The following is a 15,395-nucleotide window of genomic DNA, read 5'->3' on the forward strand; positions in this document are numbered from 1 at the left end:
AATAATAATAATACATTTTATTTCAAAGGCGCCTTTCTGGCACTCAAGGACACCGTACAAAGAGCGAAAAAGTAACAGCAACAATAAAAATGTAGTAATTAAAAATAAATAGAATAAATACACAACAATGTATCTATATGAAATCTATATATAAATCTATGTAAAAAATCTATATAAAATCAAGCAAACCAATTGTGTCATATTGAAAAGGCAGATCTAAAAAGGTGTGTTTTAAGTTCGGTTTTAAATTTAGGGAGTGACTTTATGTTTCTACCAGGCTAACTGAGATTCCGTAAATCTGAAAAAATTAATTATTCTCTAACATTGACTTAGATTATCTGACACAAGAGCCTACATAAGAAATGAAACAATGTAACATATATTATAAAACTTATTATAACATTCACCAGCAAAGTTTACACAGGTGGTAAAGACTATTATTTATATGTAATTCTTTCACTCTGTCAAAAGTAAGATACATCCCAAATCTTCCGTTTTTGTTTGGAAGGTTTCCTAAAGACACGATGTGAGGTAGAAGTGGAAAATATCTTTAAAGAGAGACGGATTCACTGCAGCACGGATGAATCTCGCATTGGATTTTGGACTCAATCTCAGCTGCTGAATCACTCTGAAGCTAGAACTCGTCGGCTGAAAAAGATATATATATAGATATTTATCTATATATATGTATGTATATACATACAAACATGTATCCAATATATATTATTCAGTATTAATCATTATTTGTGTCATTATAATCATTTTTTATTTGTGTTTGTATAGTTATATAAATATGTATTGATATTACTAAATTTATTAAATAAATTATGAACGGCTGTGTGCTTTGTAATATGCTCATCATACATCAATATCAGAATATTCTATTCCTATTCTATTGTTATAGCCACTAAGCATATTTAAATATGGTGTACTATGTATTAAAAACATACTTAAAAATACAATTGTTTATAAATGTAGCTTTGATAGATATTTGAATATGGTTTCCAGTAATAAAAAAGCGTGTTATTATCGATTAAATGCGCTGATACGTCATGGACCTTAACACAGGGGCCGCGTTTCATTGGCTAATGCCCATTTCACGTCCCAGCGCAGCTACCATGTGCGTGACCGTCTCACAAACACAAGCTACAGTAGTAGACACATGCTAACACATGCCAATGTACATTGTGGACTAGCAGACCGGCATAAAGTTTTTGCGTCAGGACTCGAAAAAGAATGGTTCTCCACTGTCAGTGGGGTATCTGAAACGGAATGCTTCGCTTGGATCAAAGCTTTTGCAGCTCAACCGTCGTAGGATCAATAAGAACAAAGGAGTGTGTGCTGGTGTTAAGTATTATTGCTTTGCTTTCTTTGTGTTTAGTGAATGGAGATATTTTTGAGTGATTGTTTATCCATTTGAGATTCTGCATTACAGCTTCAGTAATAAAAACATCCATTATGAAAACCTTTTAGCTAAGTACAGCATAATGGCAGTACCGATACAACTTCTACACCTTGAAGCCTGTCTGTTACACAGTCTTCCGTTTGCTGAACAGATCAATATGCAACGTGTACCGTATCTGACACACATTAAAGATTTTATTTTACCTGAAAAGGCTTTTTACTAAACTGTAATCACTGATTTCAAAAGTAACCCTCAAAACCATGAATGCCCGACTTACCCAGCCTTGCAAGAACAATAGGCATCAGTGATCTTGTCCACAGCTATATTTATGCTGAGGGTGTGAGGATCTGCTGTTTTCCTCATCAACCGGTAGCATTTCGCTGTGATGCGCACAATGTTGGAGGCATCGCAAGGCTCAAACATCTTGATGTCGTCCAAAAAAGATTACATGAACTTGCCGGATTAATTTATTTGTAGCTTTTGGTTATTTCAAAAGCTACAAGATGTCTGCAAAAAAAATATTCTTGACTTAGTATTCAGCTAGGGATGCTGTCCTAAAGCCACAGAGAAACATTAAAAATTCATTCAGTTTATTCCTTTTCAATATTCTCTTATCCATGTTCAGGGTTTGCAGAGGTGTTGGAGAAAATCCCATTAGGCAAAGAGCGGGGTACAAAGAACCTGTACAGACTGCAAGTACATCACAGAAGTCCAAAATAGATGGATTTCCATGTTTCCTCATTGGAAATCTTTACTCATTTGTGCTCTTAGCAAGTCAAAATAGAATTTCTGTCGATTCTTCTTGAGTTCATTTCCAGATTCTCTCTTTTTTTTTATCCCCCACACTGATCAAACATTTCTGCACACTTTTGACATGCCGCTTAGCAGAACGAAACATGATTTGATTCAGTAGTCAATAATTTGCAAATATAAAGGGTACAAAGAGTTTAAAAAGCTTTGATAAAGTATTACCATCTCTTGAACGTTCCCACATTTTCTCGTAATGTAACCACAAACTTTGCTGTGTTTTATTAAGATTTTATGTGATGGACTAGCATAATTTTCAAGTTTTAATCTATAAAAGGACTCGAAAGCCATGCATGATTTTTTTTTCTAACAGTGCACCACTTTGTGTTGGATAATCACAGAAAATCTCAATAAAATCCACTGGTGTTTCTGGCAACATGACAAAATGTGAAGACGTTTAAGGGGTGGGAACGTCTCCGCAAGGCACAGTAAATATCACAATATAAGCTGTACTTCAATAAAAACTTCATTTTCATCTTTTCTTGTGGTGTTTGTTGACAAAAAGAAAATTGCACAATTCAACACATATTTTCTTTCAAATATTACACACTGACTAAACAACATGGAGTTCAGTTATATAGTGTGGGGGGCGGGGGGGAAGGATTGAAGACGGATTCACCGTTTCTATGTTTCTTTTTGAGCTGCTTCCTTTCAGTCTCTTCCAAGATTAGGCTGTTTTTGCAAATCTACATTTATGCTGTGGGTGTGAGAAAAGAAGTTGACAGTTCAGCTTATGAAAACTTTAAGAAAATCTCCCATTTTTGGCTTTAAAGGTATTGTATTCTGAGCTTCTTTTTTTTTGAGCAAAAAAAAATCATAATGCTGAAGGGAGAACAAGCACGACAGATACATAAAATCGTTGCATGGAATGAGGTTAGGTGACCACACCCAGAACATCGTGTAAAACAAGCTTCATTACAGCTCTGAGAGCGATTATTGAGAATAATATCTCACTTTCCCAATGCAACAGCAGGTCCTTGATTGCAATAAATTCTATTTTCATCACCAGCAACACGTTCAGTCTACTTTGCAATTAAGCATTTATGCACTGCAGTGATATAATTAGCAGAAAATATTATTGCCAAGGGAGTTTGGGGAGATTGTGTGATTCCCACACATTCAACTGTGAAGTTGGCTGTATCCTCCATCGTTTCCTGAGAGGGAGAGACAGAGAGAGGGGGGAGCGGGTCCACTGATACCACCTTCAGCTGCTCCTCGCAGCGTGGGGCGCCTGTCTGGGATTCCTCTTTCTTCGTCTTTTGTTCTCAAGGATAAAGGGCGGTGGCTGATGCTGTATGCATCCAAACATCACTCCACCTTCTGTCGCTCTGCTAGTTCCTGTCTTTTGCTCAGTGTGACTCTGGAAGTCCTTATTTAGTCCATTTTCTACCAGAACCAGAGCGGCGAGATGCTCTCTGCTTGTAATGTGACGGTCTCTGGGTGACTCAACTGTAGGGTCCTGTTGAGACCAAACAATGTAAAAGTCAACAGTTTTTGAGTTAGCTTTTTATGTAGAGCCAAAATGAACTCAGTCCAAGTAACTTTTTATGCATGTGATTAAACTGTCATGATTACATTAAATACGATACCTGGTAGATAATTAACTGAATAAATAAATAACTAAATATTTAAATCTGTGATTAAAACTTCAGTTAGTCACATGAAATGACAAATAATTGTTCTAGCATTATTTACTTGTTTCAGTTGTCACTGTGGCTCATCAGACATCTGATTGGTTAACCAGCACAAGTCAACTTCACGTTGTAGCCCCGCCCACTGACTTATGGGTAAGGCTGAGGTACAAAGCAAATTCAAACTGTACTGCAACACATGGCCATGCAGTAGTTTAATACATGTCAGATAATGAATGTACAATTTTTTAATTACTCTTACAACTTAACATCGTTTTATGTAATTATAATATTCGAACATTTAGGTAATTATAAGAAAATGCATATTTTTCTTTAGCATATGCATTTCTAATCTTAATTTAAATGCTTCCAGGAATTTAGCTTCCTGAACTTGTCCTTACCAAGAAATACATTTCTGAAGTTTATTTAGTGCTCATCCCAATTAATCCATAACTGGATTGTTTTTTTTTATTATTATTGTAAACATCTAGTATAAATATTGTCAGTGGTCCCATTAGAAATTTTTAAACACAGAAAATGTTGCGGTAATGAATATTTTTGGTTCTGGATCATTTAGAAAAAACCAAAAAGAAACAGCCAAATAAGCTGTATTATTGTTTTTTCAGGTACCTGTTTTGGACTCCATTCTGTAGCTGCTAGTCTGTAAGAAGAAGAAGAAAAATGCACAGCAACAAGTTATTTGTAGGGACATTGTTTGACATTTTCAATCTTTTACCGTGTCTGATATTTCTGTATCTCTTCAAAACTGATAGAGATCAGTTAAAATAGGAAATGATACGTCTCAAAATACAATCGGTTTTATCAAACTTCAGCAAGGACAACTAAAACAGCACAAAAAATGTGAAATAAAGAAGAAAAATACCCTGCATTATGATTTTCCAGTACATTGCTGCTTCTTGAATTGAATCAGTTCCACTGTCCACTTTGCAAACAGAGCTAATAAATAGCATGAACATTTTCAAGGTTGACATATTTTTCTTTTAACGGATCAAATTTTTGGACTCTGACAATGAGGTGAGTGGCTGCTTTGCATGTTGCTGTAGCTCATCTGATGGAGATTATTAAGCGTCTATGTTCAGATGTGCCTCATAAATACACTTCAATGTCAAAGTTGTTTAAAATTAGAACGTGTGCAGCAGATGTTCACCTTTCTGTGTGGATTTAGACTGACTAGCAGCTACTGTGGTCAGGTCCGCAGGCAGACCCACATACACACCGCCATAATTCCTGAGAGGACAGGAGAAGACATTATGTTAGTGCAATGTAATTTGTCAGTTATATTTTGAGTAGAAACAGTAAGATTAAATTCAGCTAACAATAATATGTTCATAGAATTTATTTTATTTTAGTTTCAACTCTTAAGAAATTTCAGTCCTTTGCAAAAAACTCTCTTGAACTTTTTCAGATTTTTTTTTAGAACCAAAAGACTGAAAAAATGGAAGAAAAAAAATATTTCAAAAATCTTGAGAATATTGCACACTTTTGTCTTCAGCTTATTTTATAGTCAGAAAAGGTGTCATTGAGCCATTTAAAGCAGAATTGGGTTACAAAACAATTTTCCGAGCTTTAAACATTTCACAGAGCTCTGTTCAATCCATCATATGGAAGTAGAAAAAGTATAACATAATGGTAAGCCTACCAAGAAATGATTGTCCACTTAAAAGTGAAAAATGTAACAAGAAGAGCATTAATTAAACCTTTACTATGTTCATTTAAATGAAGTTATATGAAACGGATTGACTTCGAAAGTCCCTGAATCTATAAACAGTCAGGAGAAGAAGAAGTCCTGTTTGCAGTTCGCAAGAAGCCATGAAGGAGACATGGCAAGCATGTGGAAGAATATGCTCAGTTCACGTGGAAAACTTAAATTCTTGCCTACATGTTGGCATTATTTAGAACACCAAAAAACACGCTGAGCACACCATACCCATTGTGAAACATGGTGGTGGCAGTATCGTGCTGTTTAGAAGCTTTTAATGAGCAAAAACAAAGGCGTTGGTCAAAGTTAACAGGTTGAAATGAGACAAAATAAAAGGAAGTTAAAGGGATATGAATACTTTTTTATATATATAATACTATCTGCCTTACTAGCAGATGTTGTTGGTTACAGTTCTTGCAGAAAATACTGATTGTTTCACAAAAAGCTACATGTCAACCGAAAACCTCAGAAGCGTCAACAGAATACCTTCTTTTCTCATCGTCTGCCGAGGGATCTTCTGTCCTGATTGAGAGAAGAATCACAGGTCAGGTCAGCATTCACAGCCTGGCCCAAAAACACCTGAAGCTCTGAGAAGAAGAGGCCGCTGGACTCCTGGGTGTGTTTTGTTTCAGCTGCGCTGCGGAACATTTACGGCGAGCCGCAGGGAATACGGATCATTCCCCGGTGGCAGCAGCTGACGATGCGGCACATGGAATTGGCAATTATCGTTTCAGCTGAGGTTATTGAACAATCAGCTGCTTGCAGCGTGTTGTTGTCGCAGAGCTCACATGAAGCTGCGCCGGGGACAAAACACCAAAAATACTCAGCTTGGAGGCTGTTCTGTTTGCAGATTCTTTTGTTTTGAACATAAAATGCGAGCGTGTGCTTGTTTTGTTTGTTTGTTTCATCTTGGAAGGAACTAAGTAGGCACTAAAGTAGACCGCTGGGATTCGACCACTTTGTGGGTCCCTAAAGACTTGACCTAGCATGCTTACTCTGCTTGATTGGTAAAACCAAAGGATGAAATCAGGGTTCGGAGAAATGGGTTAGGAAGTCCTTTTTGACGGGCATTGCAGTAGATAGATAAAGAAAGAGTTTGTATGTATGCGACAAAATGAGTGTGGTCTACATTTGTTTGTGATATTTTGATGCGTAGTTCAGCTGATCAACTACCTGATTAGCTTCAGGTAGTTAGCACTCTTCAGTCAGCTCTCAAGGGCTGAACCTGGCTGCTCAGATGGCTTCCAGGAAACATACATGCTGATTTAAGGTACAAAGTAGACACACACGCTTGTAAATTTATCCCTGTTACAGTGAATTAATCTATTTTTTTTACTGGAAATCTAAATCCTGACCAGGTTAATATGTATTCCTTCACTGTGGTTGAGTCTTAACACATGTTTGATTTTCATTTTAACACTGACAAGAAAATTGATCGATAAGTAGCTTTTTGGGACCCACCAAGGCTGTTTTCTGGGAAGTACTACTAAAATGAAAAGCACACAGTTTGAAAAAAATAGAATAAAATTAAAATTCAAGTACACCCATTATCAATTTTTCCAGTTAAGGCTTTAGTAATGTTGCTTCTCCTGTCCTTTTCAGAAAAGTATTAATGGAAAAAAAAAAAAACGCCCCAGAATGAGCCCTCAAATACACAAACAAAATAGATTTTTTTTCAAATGTTCAATATACCTGCCACAAATTCAATAGATTTTAGATTAACTTTTACGTAATAATTTATTGAAATGCACTTGTATTTTGCGTCAGACATTGATTGACACTAGTTATGCCTTTCTTTTAACAGAAACCTTCTTTTTGAAAGCCATGCATAATTTCTGTTCTATTTCACAATTATTGCACTACTTGGTGTTTATGTATCATGTTAAAGTCCAATAAAACACTAAAAGTTGACAAAACATTAAAAACTTGAAGGCAATGATTGCAAATTTTACCAGAAACTTGATTTTAGCTTTGATTTATGTCCTACAGAGCTTCGTAAATGTTTTCAAATTCTTAAAAATGACTGATGTACTTACACATCTTTGGAGGCTTCTGCTGGCCCTGAGAACAGAAAACAAATGAACACGATTTAACCCAACCATCATACCTAATGGAGGAAGAATGTTTCATTACTAACTTTTAATTTCTGTGTTCAGAATCACTGAATCAAGGACAGACAATAATAGGATGCTGGCAGTAGACTCACTTTATTAAGGGTGAATGTAAACCTTTTTCTTTCTGCTTTTAAAGCCTCAAGCGTGACGACGATGCGCCGTCACTGAGCGAAAGTCAAAACGACCTCAATCATTAAGACAGCTCCATGTGAAATCTGTCGAAGTTAAGCGACAGATTTCACACGAATTTGGACTTTGATTAGATAATGCGACAGTGCGTCTTAAGGCTACAATTATTAAAAACATTCAAGATGGCTGCTGAAGTTAATGAGTTGTTTTGCAACTCAGTTTTTCAGCAGACCCAAAGAAACACAGCCGCTCAGAGCGGCTGTTCTTATTTTTTTTATTTTTTTTTTTTATATAGAAACAAGTATTTTACATTCTAATGATAGGACAAAACGCAGACAAAAGAACTGTTTTGGTTGGAGCCACATACAGATATTGTTTCTTTCAAGAATGTGTGTTCTCTGTGTTTTTCTTCCATGTAGAAAGTACTCCCAGCTCAGTCCTTCAGCTTAGCTGTGCCTTTCTCCCAGACAGTGTATCTGAAAGAAATCTCGCAAACATTAAACATATGCACTCTCTTTTTTTCCGCTGCATAGAAAATATATTCTGTTGGTATTTTAGTTTTACCCGTCTCTTCTTTCTGAAGAAGACAATGCTGTCATTTGTACTTAACTTTGTTTTCTTTTTAAAAGTACTCATATTTCAGTGCTTTTAGGATCTCTTTATAGCGGAGAGCAACTTAAAAAATATATATTATATTAAATATATTTGCTCGTTTTGTTTGTTCTTGTATAGAAATAATTCTGTCACAGTGCCTCTTAGGTCAGCTGCATTTCTTTCCTGGAGAGTGCCACTGATATTTCAACTATAAACCACATCTTCTCCCTCTTTTTTATTTGTTTCTTTTCCCTAGACAGAACTCCTGACTCGGTGTTTCTGTGCTCTGTTTTTACTGTGTGTGTGTCTCCTTCCAGTCTTCTGGTCAGCACAGAGAACAGCTAATGTTGAGCTGCTAGATGTGTCTTCATAATATTACCAATTAAATATTTAACCTGTTATGACCTTATTGCATTTCAACTGAACTGTATGCAACTAGATCCAAATCCAACTATATGATTGGATATGAACTGGACACATTTGTCTCATTAAGTGCCTTTTGATGATTTTGTTGCTCACAAGTAAGCATTGAATTGAACAGTGTGATCATTCTTTTTTTTTTTGTTGTTTTGCCTTTGAAACTTTGACTCAGTTCAGTTTAGAGTCCTGATGTCGCTCATGTAGCTTAAAATTGCTTTTGGTTTTCAGCTCCACTGCCAAAGAACCTACAGTATGGAGAGCAGCACAAGAAGCCTCAGTTCCAGTGACACCAGTGGAAAGCTCAAGGCTGTTTAACTCCTAGATGAGCCAATTAGCACTTCTTCATTCCTGATGCACAGGCTCTAAAGTGATGATGTTAAGCTGGAGGATAATTTAACCTCCTCCTCCTTTGTACTGTACACACAGCTCCATTCAACAACAGTGTAGAAAGACATGCATAGGATTGTTCTTCAACCAGTTTTTATCTGTACTTGTGCCAAACTTATCCTGGAAGCATCAACCTGAACGTGAAATCATAGAAAACGAAGCAGGAAAATCGTGGAGAATATTTCTGTCTATATAGAGATCTGCAAAGGTTTCTAGTGTGCTAAAGCGACAAAGAAGCCTTTTCAGTGTCCTCAACAAAAGCTCATTCATATCCGAGGCTGCACATCTGCGAGCACAAGGCTTGGGTTGAACAATGTGACATATAGTGCGGTCATTTGAGTGAACTCGATAAGGGCCAGGCTCGAATTCATGATGATCTTGTCCGACTTGACTTTCACAGCTTCTTCAATGACCTCCGCAGTGGTTAGGATTCAGATTTTTATTATCAAAGAATGGGAATATTTACTTCTATGTTGCACATAAATATTAAGCTGGTTCTGGTTTTAATTTTTAAAGATGAAGGCACACTGAGAATAAAAAAACGCAGCCAGGTCGTGATGCGTGGCTTTTTCACAGCAGAATTTCACAAATTTCAAAAAATTTTAAAATGTGAAAAGTGAAATTATTATTGGATTTGTTACACACAGAGTTGCATAACTTAAGAGTTTATTTTCTCCTCATTGTGATGGTTATGGGTGAACAAAATTGCCAAAGAAGTGACGTATCCAAGCTTATTTTTTATAAAGGTGAAGAGGAAGAAAAAAATGTGGAAGAGAAAAGGTGCAGAAGCAGCCTGATAACCTGTGAGCCACTGGAGGATTATGATACAAAGTCCTTTCAAGAATTTGAGAGAGATTCAGAAGATGTGGACAGCGACTGGTGTCATAGATTTAAGTGTCACCAAACACAAGATTGTGTTACCTATAATATTTTACTTTACCCAACATGTTTCTTCTGACTAAATAATCTGGGTTGAAGATTAGGGATATGCCTATAGATTCAAAAATAGCAAAAATACTTGTGGAAACAAGCCAAAAGCTGGCCAGCAATTATGAGGAGCATATATTTGCTGTATTGCTTATGAATATTTTTCCACTTATTATTAAAGTTTCAGAGTGTAAACATCTCACATGCAATTTTAAACGATAAAAAAATATACTTTTTTCAAAACTGACACCTTCTAAGTAGTTTTTTTTTTTTTTTTTTTGTTAATCTTTTGTGAAATTCTTGACTGAATGAACATAGAGGGGTATGAATGAGCTTCACTTTTTAAAATAAGTTCCAGAAATAATGTTTATTCTTTGTTGGTATTGTAATTTATGAGATGCTCTTGAATGCTTTCTTATGACAACGTGACTCAAAGTGATTCCTGATGACGAAGCCTGCCCTGGTCTTCCTCACAAACTGCTTCAGTGTTTTATTGTTACGTGAAATGCATGGAGGGTTTTTAAATGAAGCTCAGACATATTGCTGCAGCTGTGCAGAAAACAAAACCAAAGGAGGAATTTCATCATTAGCCTGCACTGAGAAAATGCAATCAAAAGAGTTCTGATTGTTTATGAAGTGCCTTAGTACCACCCAGAACCAAACCAAAAGTTAAGTTTCGTATGGGTGTTTTTATTTTCTTCATTATGCAACAATCTACAATAATAAAGCAAATATCTATAACTATATATAAAGTGAGTTTGATTGGTCTGACAGAAACATCCAGCCATAGTTGATTTAATTTTGTCCTTTGACACAGGCCTGGCATCAGCTGGCGTGGACAAACGAGAGCCGCTGCAATTCCCAATTTGTCAGAGTGACAGGATGACACACACCACACACACGCACACACACGCCCTTGACACTCTTCTGATCACTGACCTCTGAGACTAAGTCAATAAAAAATGGATGAGGCCGACCGAAGAAGTCCGCCTGTCACGGACAAACAAGGTCCAGCCCACAGGGAGGTACTTAGGTGTTGTTTACAGGCCGTGGAACCTCAGCGTGGATCACATTTGGATCCGGCTGCTACGTCAACACGCCTGGCAAGCACTGATTAGGTACCTGCAAGCACACGCACGTTTGCACAAGCACAAACACACTCATCACGCTGCTTTAATGGGCAGTGGTGCTGGTGAGGTAATTCTGCAGATACTTCAAACTAATTATTACCTAGACAGTATTTCTGGTGTGTGTGTGTGTGTGTGTACGCGACCCTGGAGATTTTCTCAGGTGTCATTTAAAACAGTCTGAGCCAAGTGAGTGAGATGTGCTGGGGGGGAGATAAGCAGGACATCTGGGTGAGGGTTAGAAAAACAATTTGATAAGAGAATATCCTCCATTCACACGTGTCCTTCAGGTTTTTACGAATCAAAGTCAGGAGTTGATTTAGTATTTCAGAGGCGCCTGCGTTCAGGACACACTCTGTATCCGTCAAGTGGGGAGACAAGGATGAGTGAATGCCAGTTTTGCTTTGGAAGGCAAGACGGTGAAGGAAAAAACACCAGACAAACTAAAAAGAAATGCCCAGATGTTGCAACTGTATGAAAGTCAAAATGTTTGTATAGATGCAGTCGAGTCTTAGATTAGGGCTTTTGCCAAACTGGACTCAGCGTCTGCATCTTCAGGGTATTAACTCTTAAATGTGAACATAATTGCAAAATGCAAGAAGGATTCTGTAAATTTCTTGTCATTAATATAGAGCAAGAAAGATTTTTAGACAGGGCAGAAGATGTTTTCATGAATGAAGTCAAGTAACCAGCATGCACCCACAAAGATGCGCTTCCTGAGCGTAAGCGTTTCCCCCCGACAGACTTCATGTACCCCCAAAACACCTTCTCCTCCTTCCCGCAGAGACGGTGACAGCCTCTCGCTCACCAACCAGCCATCACACCGCTGACTGACACATCCACACGGAGATTCCTGAAACACTCACCCCCTCCCGAGGTGCTGGTGGCTGAGGAATTGCCACAACCCATTTTGCATCGATGCAGCCACCGTCTAGGCAGAGCGGAGACGTTCAGTGAGAGGAAGGGTGAGGAGGAGATGAGGAGGGAAACCCGCGACACATCGGAGGGAGGAGAAGGAACTCGGGGTGGGGGGGGAAGCAGAGAGGGAAGGTCAAAGAAATGACTCAGAGGGATGCCCTTTGGTGGCGTGCCTGAGTCCTGCTCCTGCCTGCCCCACAAAGCCACAGAGAGCTCAGATTGAGGTGAAAGCTCTGAGACGCTTTTATACGTACACACACTGAGACGGAGAGAATGACAGCAAGAGAGAGAGAGAGAGAGGAAGAGAGACAGAGTGGGGGGGAGATGGAGAGAAAGATGCTTTGCCCTCACATGATTTGCTCTTTTTCTCCACCCTGACATGGTTGCCCGGGAAACCAGGGTAAAGAAGGCGGAGGGTGGAGTGTGACTTTAACCAATGGGGAGCTTCCGTTTTGCATGAAGGTGTAAAAAATTGACTGTACTAAAGGGCATCGATGCATCCGCCTGTGGGAGAGAGAAGCTCACGGTGAAATTCCCAGTTTGCTTTTTTGTGTGATGGAAACAGAGGATCTTTGTGAGGTTTCTCTGCGGCCGAGGCTCGCAGCTAAAAGCCGACTCCTCTGGGTTCCGACTAAAAACAATCCAGCTACAGACGAACACCAAACACCCGGCATAGGAAACCGCAAATGCCACACAAGGGTCATGTCTTGGCCCCCGGCAGTTCTCAGGGCATTTTGATTTATTCCAGTCATGCTCTTTGGAGCTCTTGCAGGACGGACACGGTTTGTTGTTTCGTTCTATGGTAATCCTCACATTAATTGATAATGACAAGCTCACTCAGGATTTCTTTCAACATTTCATTAAACTGTTAAGCTTTTATTAAGGCATCTTTGACATCTGGAGCCCTCAAAATCCCGGTCAACCAAAAATCTGTCCCCGTTTATTGAGACTGACAGTACTATTAGGTTTTAAATAGCTTAAAAATTTGTCTTAAGAGTTAGAGAAATAGACAAAAAAATAATCCTTCATAGTAATAATCTGCTGCTATTAGTTTTGTGTTGTTTGTTCTACACAAATTTAATCGTTTCTTTGTGTTTGAGCTTGACTTGTTCAGAAATACATCTTCGTCACTGACTTTCCATCAAACGTGGCCCATCCATTCAGATTCCTTCTGGCCTGGAATAAAACTGTTGTTTTGAAGTTGCTTATAGTAAGAGGGGACTTAAATCAAATTCTGCTAGACCCCTAAAGCAACCGCTTGTGTTGAACCTCTTTTGTCCAGAGGTTTTGTTCAGCCTCTGAACAAAAGAGGCTGGAAGAAGCGGACTGAAGCTAGCAGCAGCATGTGTTTCTATCCACAGCATCAGTTGGGTTCTGCACTGACACAGGCTGAAAGGCCAGTCAGAAAAGAAGAAGAAGTCGGTTCTCCACAAGCTACAGTAAAAGTCAGATTACACTTTGCAAATGCACTCAGTGGAAAACACCGTGATGTTTGCACTGTTATCTGACTAAGTCTGACTGTAAAGTACAGGGGTGGAAGCATCACGCTGCAGAAAACACTGGTGGTGTTCACAGTGTAAAAGGCGTCATGAGGAAGGAAGGAAGATTGTGTAGAAACATTGTAGCAACATCTGGAGATATTCAGAGGAAATTTCAAACTGGGGCAAAAATGGATCTTTCAAATGAACAACGACGCTGTTGAAGTCCAGTGCAGTGTACACGTGCAACAATTTATCTCTCTCATTATTTTTGACATTTAGCAAACACTACAAATTTTGGCAACTGACAAAACAGAAAATGTTTTAGTTGAATGTGACAATATAAGAATATGAGAGATGGCAGGGATCTTAATGATGCACAAATTTAATTATAACAATCTGTCAGCACAACTAAGGAACACAAAAACAAGACTCGCACAGAGAAAATAGTTCTGAGTTCCCAGATGATATTTTGCTTTCTTTTATTCTTGCACTGTCAGTCAATACATTCTCAGCAAATCTGTAAAATTTATATCTAAAAATAGTTTTTTTTTCTGATTAGTGTGTTCAGTTGGATCAACATACTCTGTTCTTGAACTTTAAGTCAATTTTCTCTGGTGGTGTGAACTTAAGTTTGAACTCCTCATGTCAGCAGACATCAAGGAACCCTTATTGTGCCTCTAGTAGCTCTTCTGGACCTCTAACAGAATCTGATTGGCGGGCTTCCTTCTAAGCCGGTTTTTGATAGTAATCGTGTTCCTAGATTCTCGTTTGTAAGTCGATTTGTGTAAAATGAATAAACATTTTGTGCTGCTTTCACCTGTGGTTCTCCAAATCCATCCCACAGATCATGTAGACAGCAGCGCTCTAGCATCTGTGGATGTCGGTGTCACACAAACTTCCCATGGGAACCCTTCACGATGCAGATAAAATCTTGATGTGGAAGCGTTTGGGTGAGATATATGACTTCACACCGGAGCTAAATTGGTACTGGATTGGCATACAGATACAGTTCTGACCTCACAGCCGGACTGGCTTAACCAAATTGTGGGGAGAAGTGTCACCGCTTCAAGGATTTATAGCTTCTGTGTGGCCAAAAAGAAAATCCTCACCACAAAACATGGATTTCTTGAAAGTTTTATGATAATTTTCTTACAAAAAGAACAAAAAAAAAGTATGAATTGGGATTTTCTTTGCAATTCCTTGGCTCCCTCTCTGCTTCTAGCATGTGGTTACTTGTTTAGCATCTAATTGAGATTAATCCCCACCATCTTCATGATCCCCAAGGAGAAAAACTGCATCAGCATTAATTGTCATTCCTAAAATGTGCCCTATGTTTTCTTTTTTTTTTTCTTATTTAGCTGGATCTCCCTTCTATGCAGGGTGCATTGAGAAAGAGCATCTAGAATTAAAAGCAGACTTAGTGGTACCTTCAAGTTTAACAAGTTAGTATAGTGAGAGTGCAAAATGCACTGTCTAATTTGGACAATAAAGCAACACAAGTCCATTGGGAAGAAGAAGGGAAATCTTTTCTGCTCTGCCTGGGAGCGTTTTGACCTGCTTGTTTAGACTAGCCATATGCAGCACAATGAGAGCCGCCTTGATCAGTTAGACCGTTATTCAGATCTTCAAAAGCCTTTAATGGGCTTTTTCTCACTTGATAGCCAAAAGCCAAAAGTAGGTCTTTGAAGTTTTCCAATAAACAGACACAAGGAAGACTGTTTATTTTGGGTTCAGC

At 38.3% G+C, this 15,395-nt stretch overlaps 1 protein-coding gene across 1 annotated transcript; it reads right to left on the minus strand.

The window, feature by feature from the left end:
- Positions 1-1,978: 1,978 nt before the first annotated feature.
- c25h12orf75 (chromosome 25 C12orf75 homolog) lies at positions 1,979-12,503 on the minus strand. Its single transcript, XM_007546703.2, has 6 exons — positions 12,128-12,503; positions 7,600-7,624; positions 6,050-6,085; positions 5,012-5,091; positions 4,474-4,504; positions 1,979-3,671 (listed from the first exon to the last, which is right to left on the minus strand). The coding sequence occupies exons 1-5, from the start codon at positions 12,168-12,170 to the stop codon at positions 4,500-4,502; spliced, it is 189 nt and encodes a 62-aa protein (XP_007546765.1). The 5' UTR covers positions 12,171-12,503; the 3' UTR covers positions 1,979-3,671; positions 4,474-4,499.
- Positions 12,504-15,395: the final 2,892 nt, after the last annotated feature.

Source organism: Poecilia formosa, unplaced genomic scaffold (assembly GCF_000485575.1).
Source record: "Poecilia formosa unplaced genomic scaffold, Poecilia_formosa-5.1.2 Scaffold17, whole genome shotgun sequence".
Classification (NCBI taxonomy): domain Eukaryota; kingdom Metazoa; phylum Chordata; class Actinopteri; order Cyprinodontiformes; family Poeciliidae; genus Poecilia; species Poecilia formosa.

What these genes read in the sequence shown, in the direction of transcription:
- c25h12orf75 (XM_007546703.2), bottom strand. Translation starts at nt 12,170, where the DNA reads ATGGGTTGTGGCAATTCCTCAGCCACCAGCACCTCGGGAGGGG. An exon ending in CACCAGCACCTCGGGAGGGG is followed by an intron (nt 7,625 to 12,127) that starts GTGAGTGTTTCA and finishes TTCTGTTCTCAG; the next exon opens with GGCCAGCAGAAGCCTCCAAA. An exon ending in GCAGAAGCCTCCAAAGATGT is followed by an intron (nt 6,086 to 7,599) that starts GTAAGTACATCA and finishes TCTCTCAATCAG; the next exon opens with GACAGAAGATCCCTCGGCAG.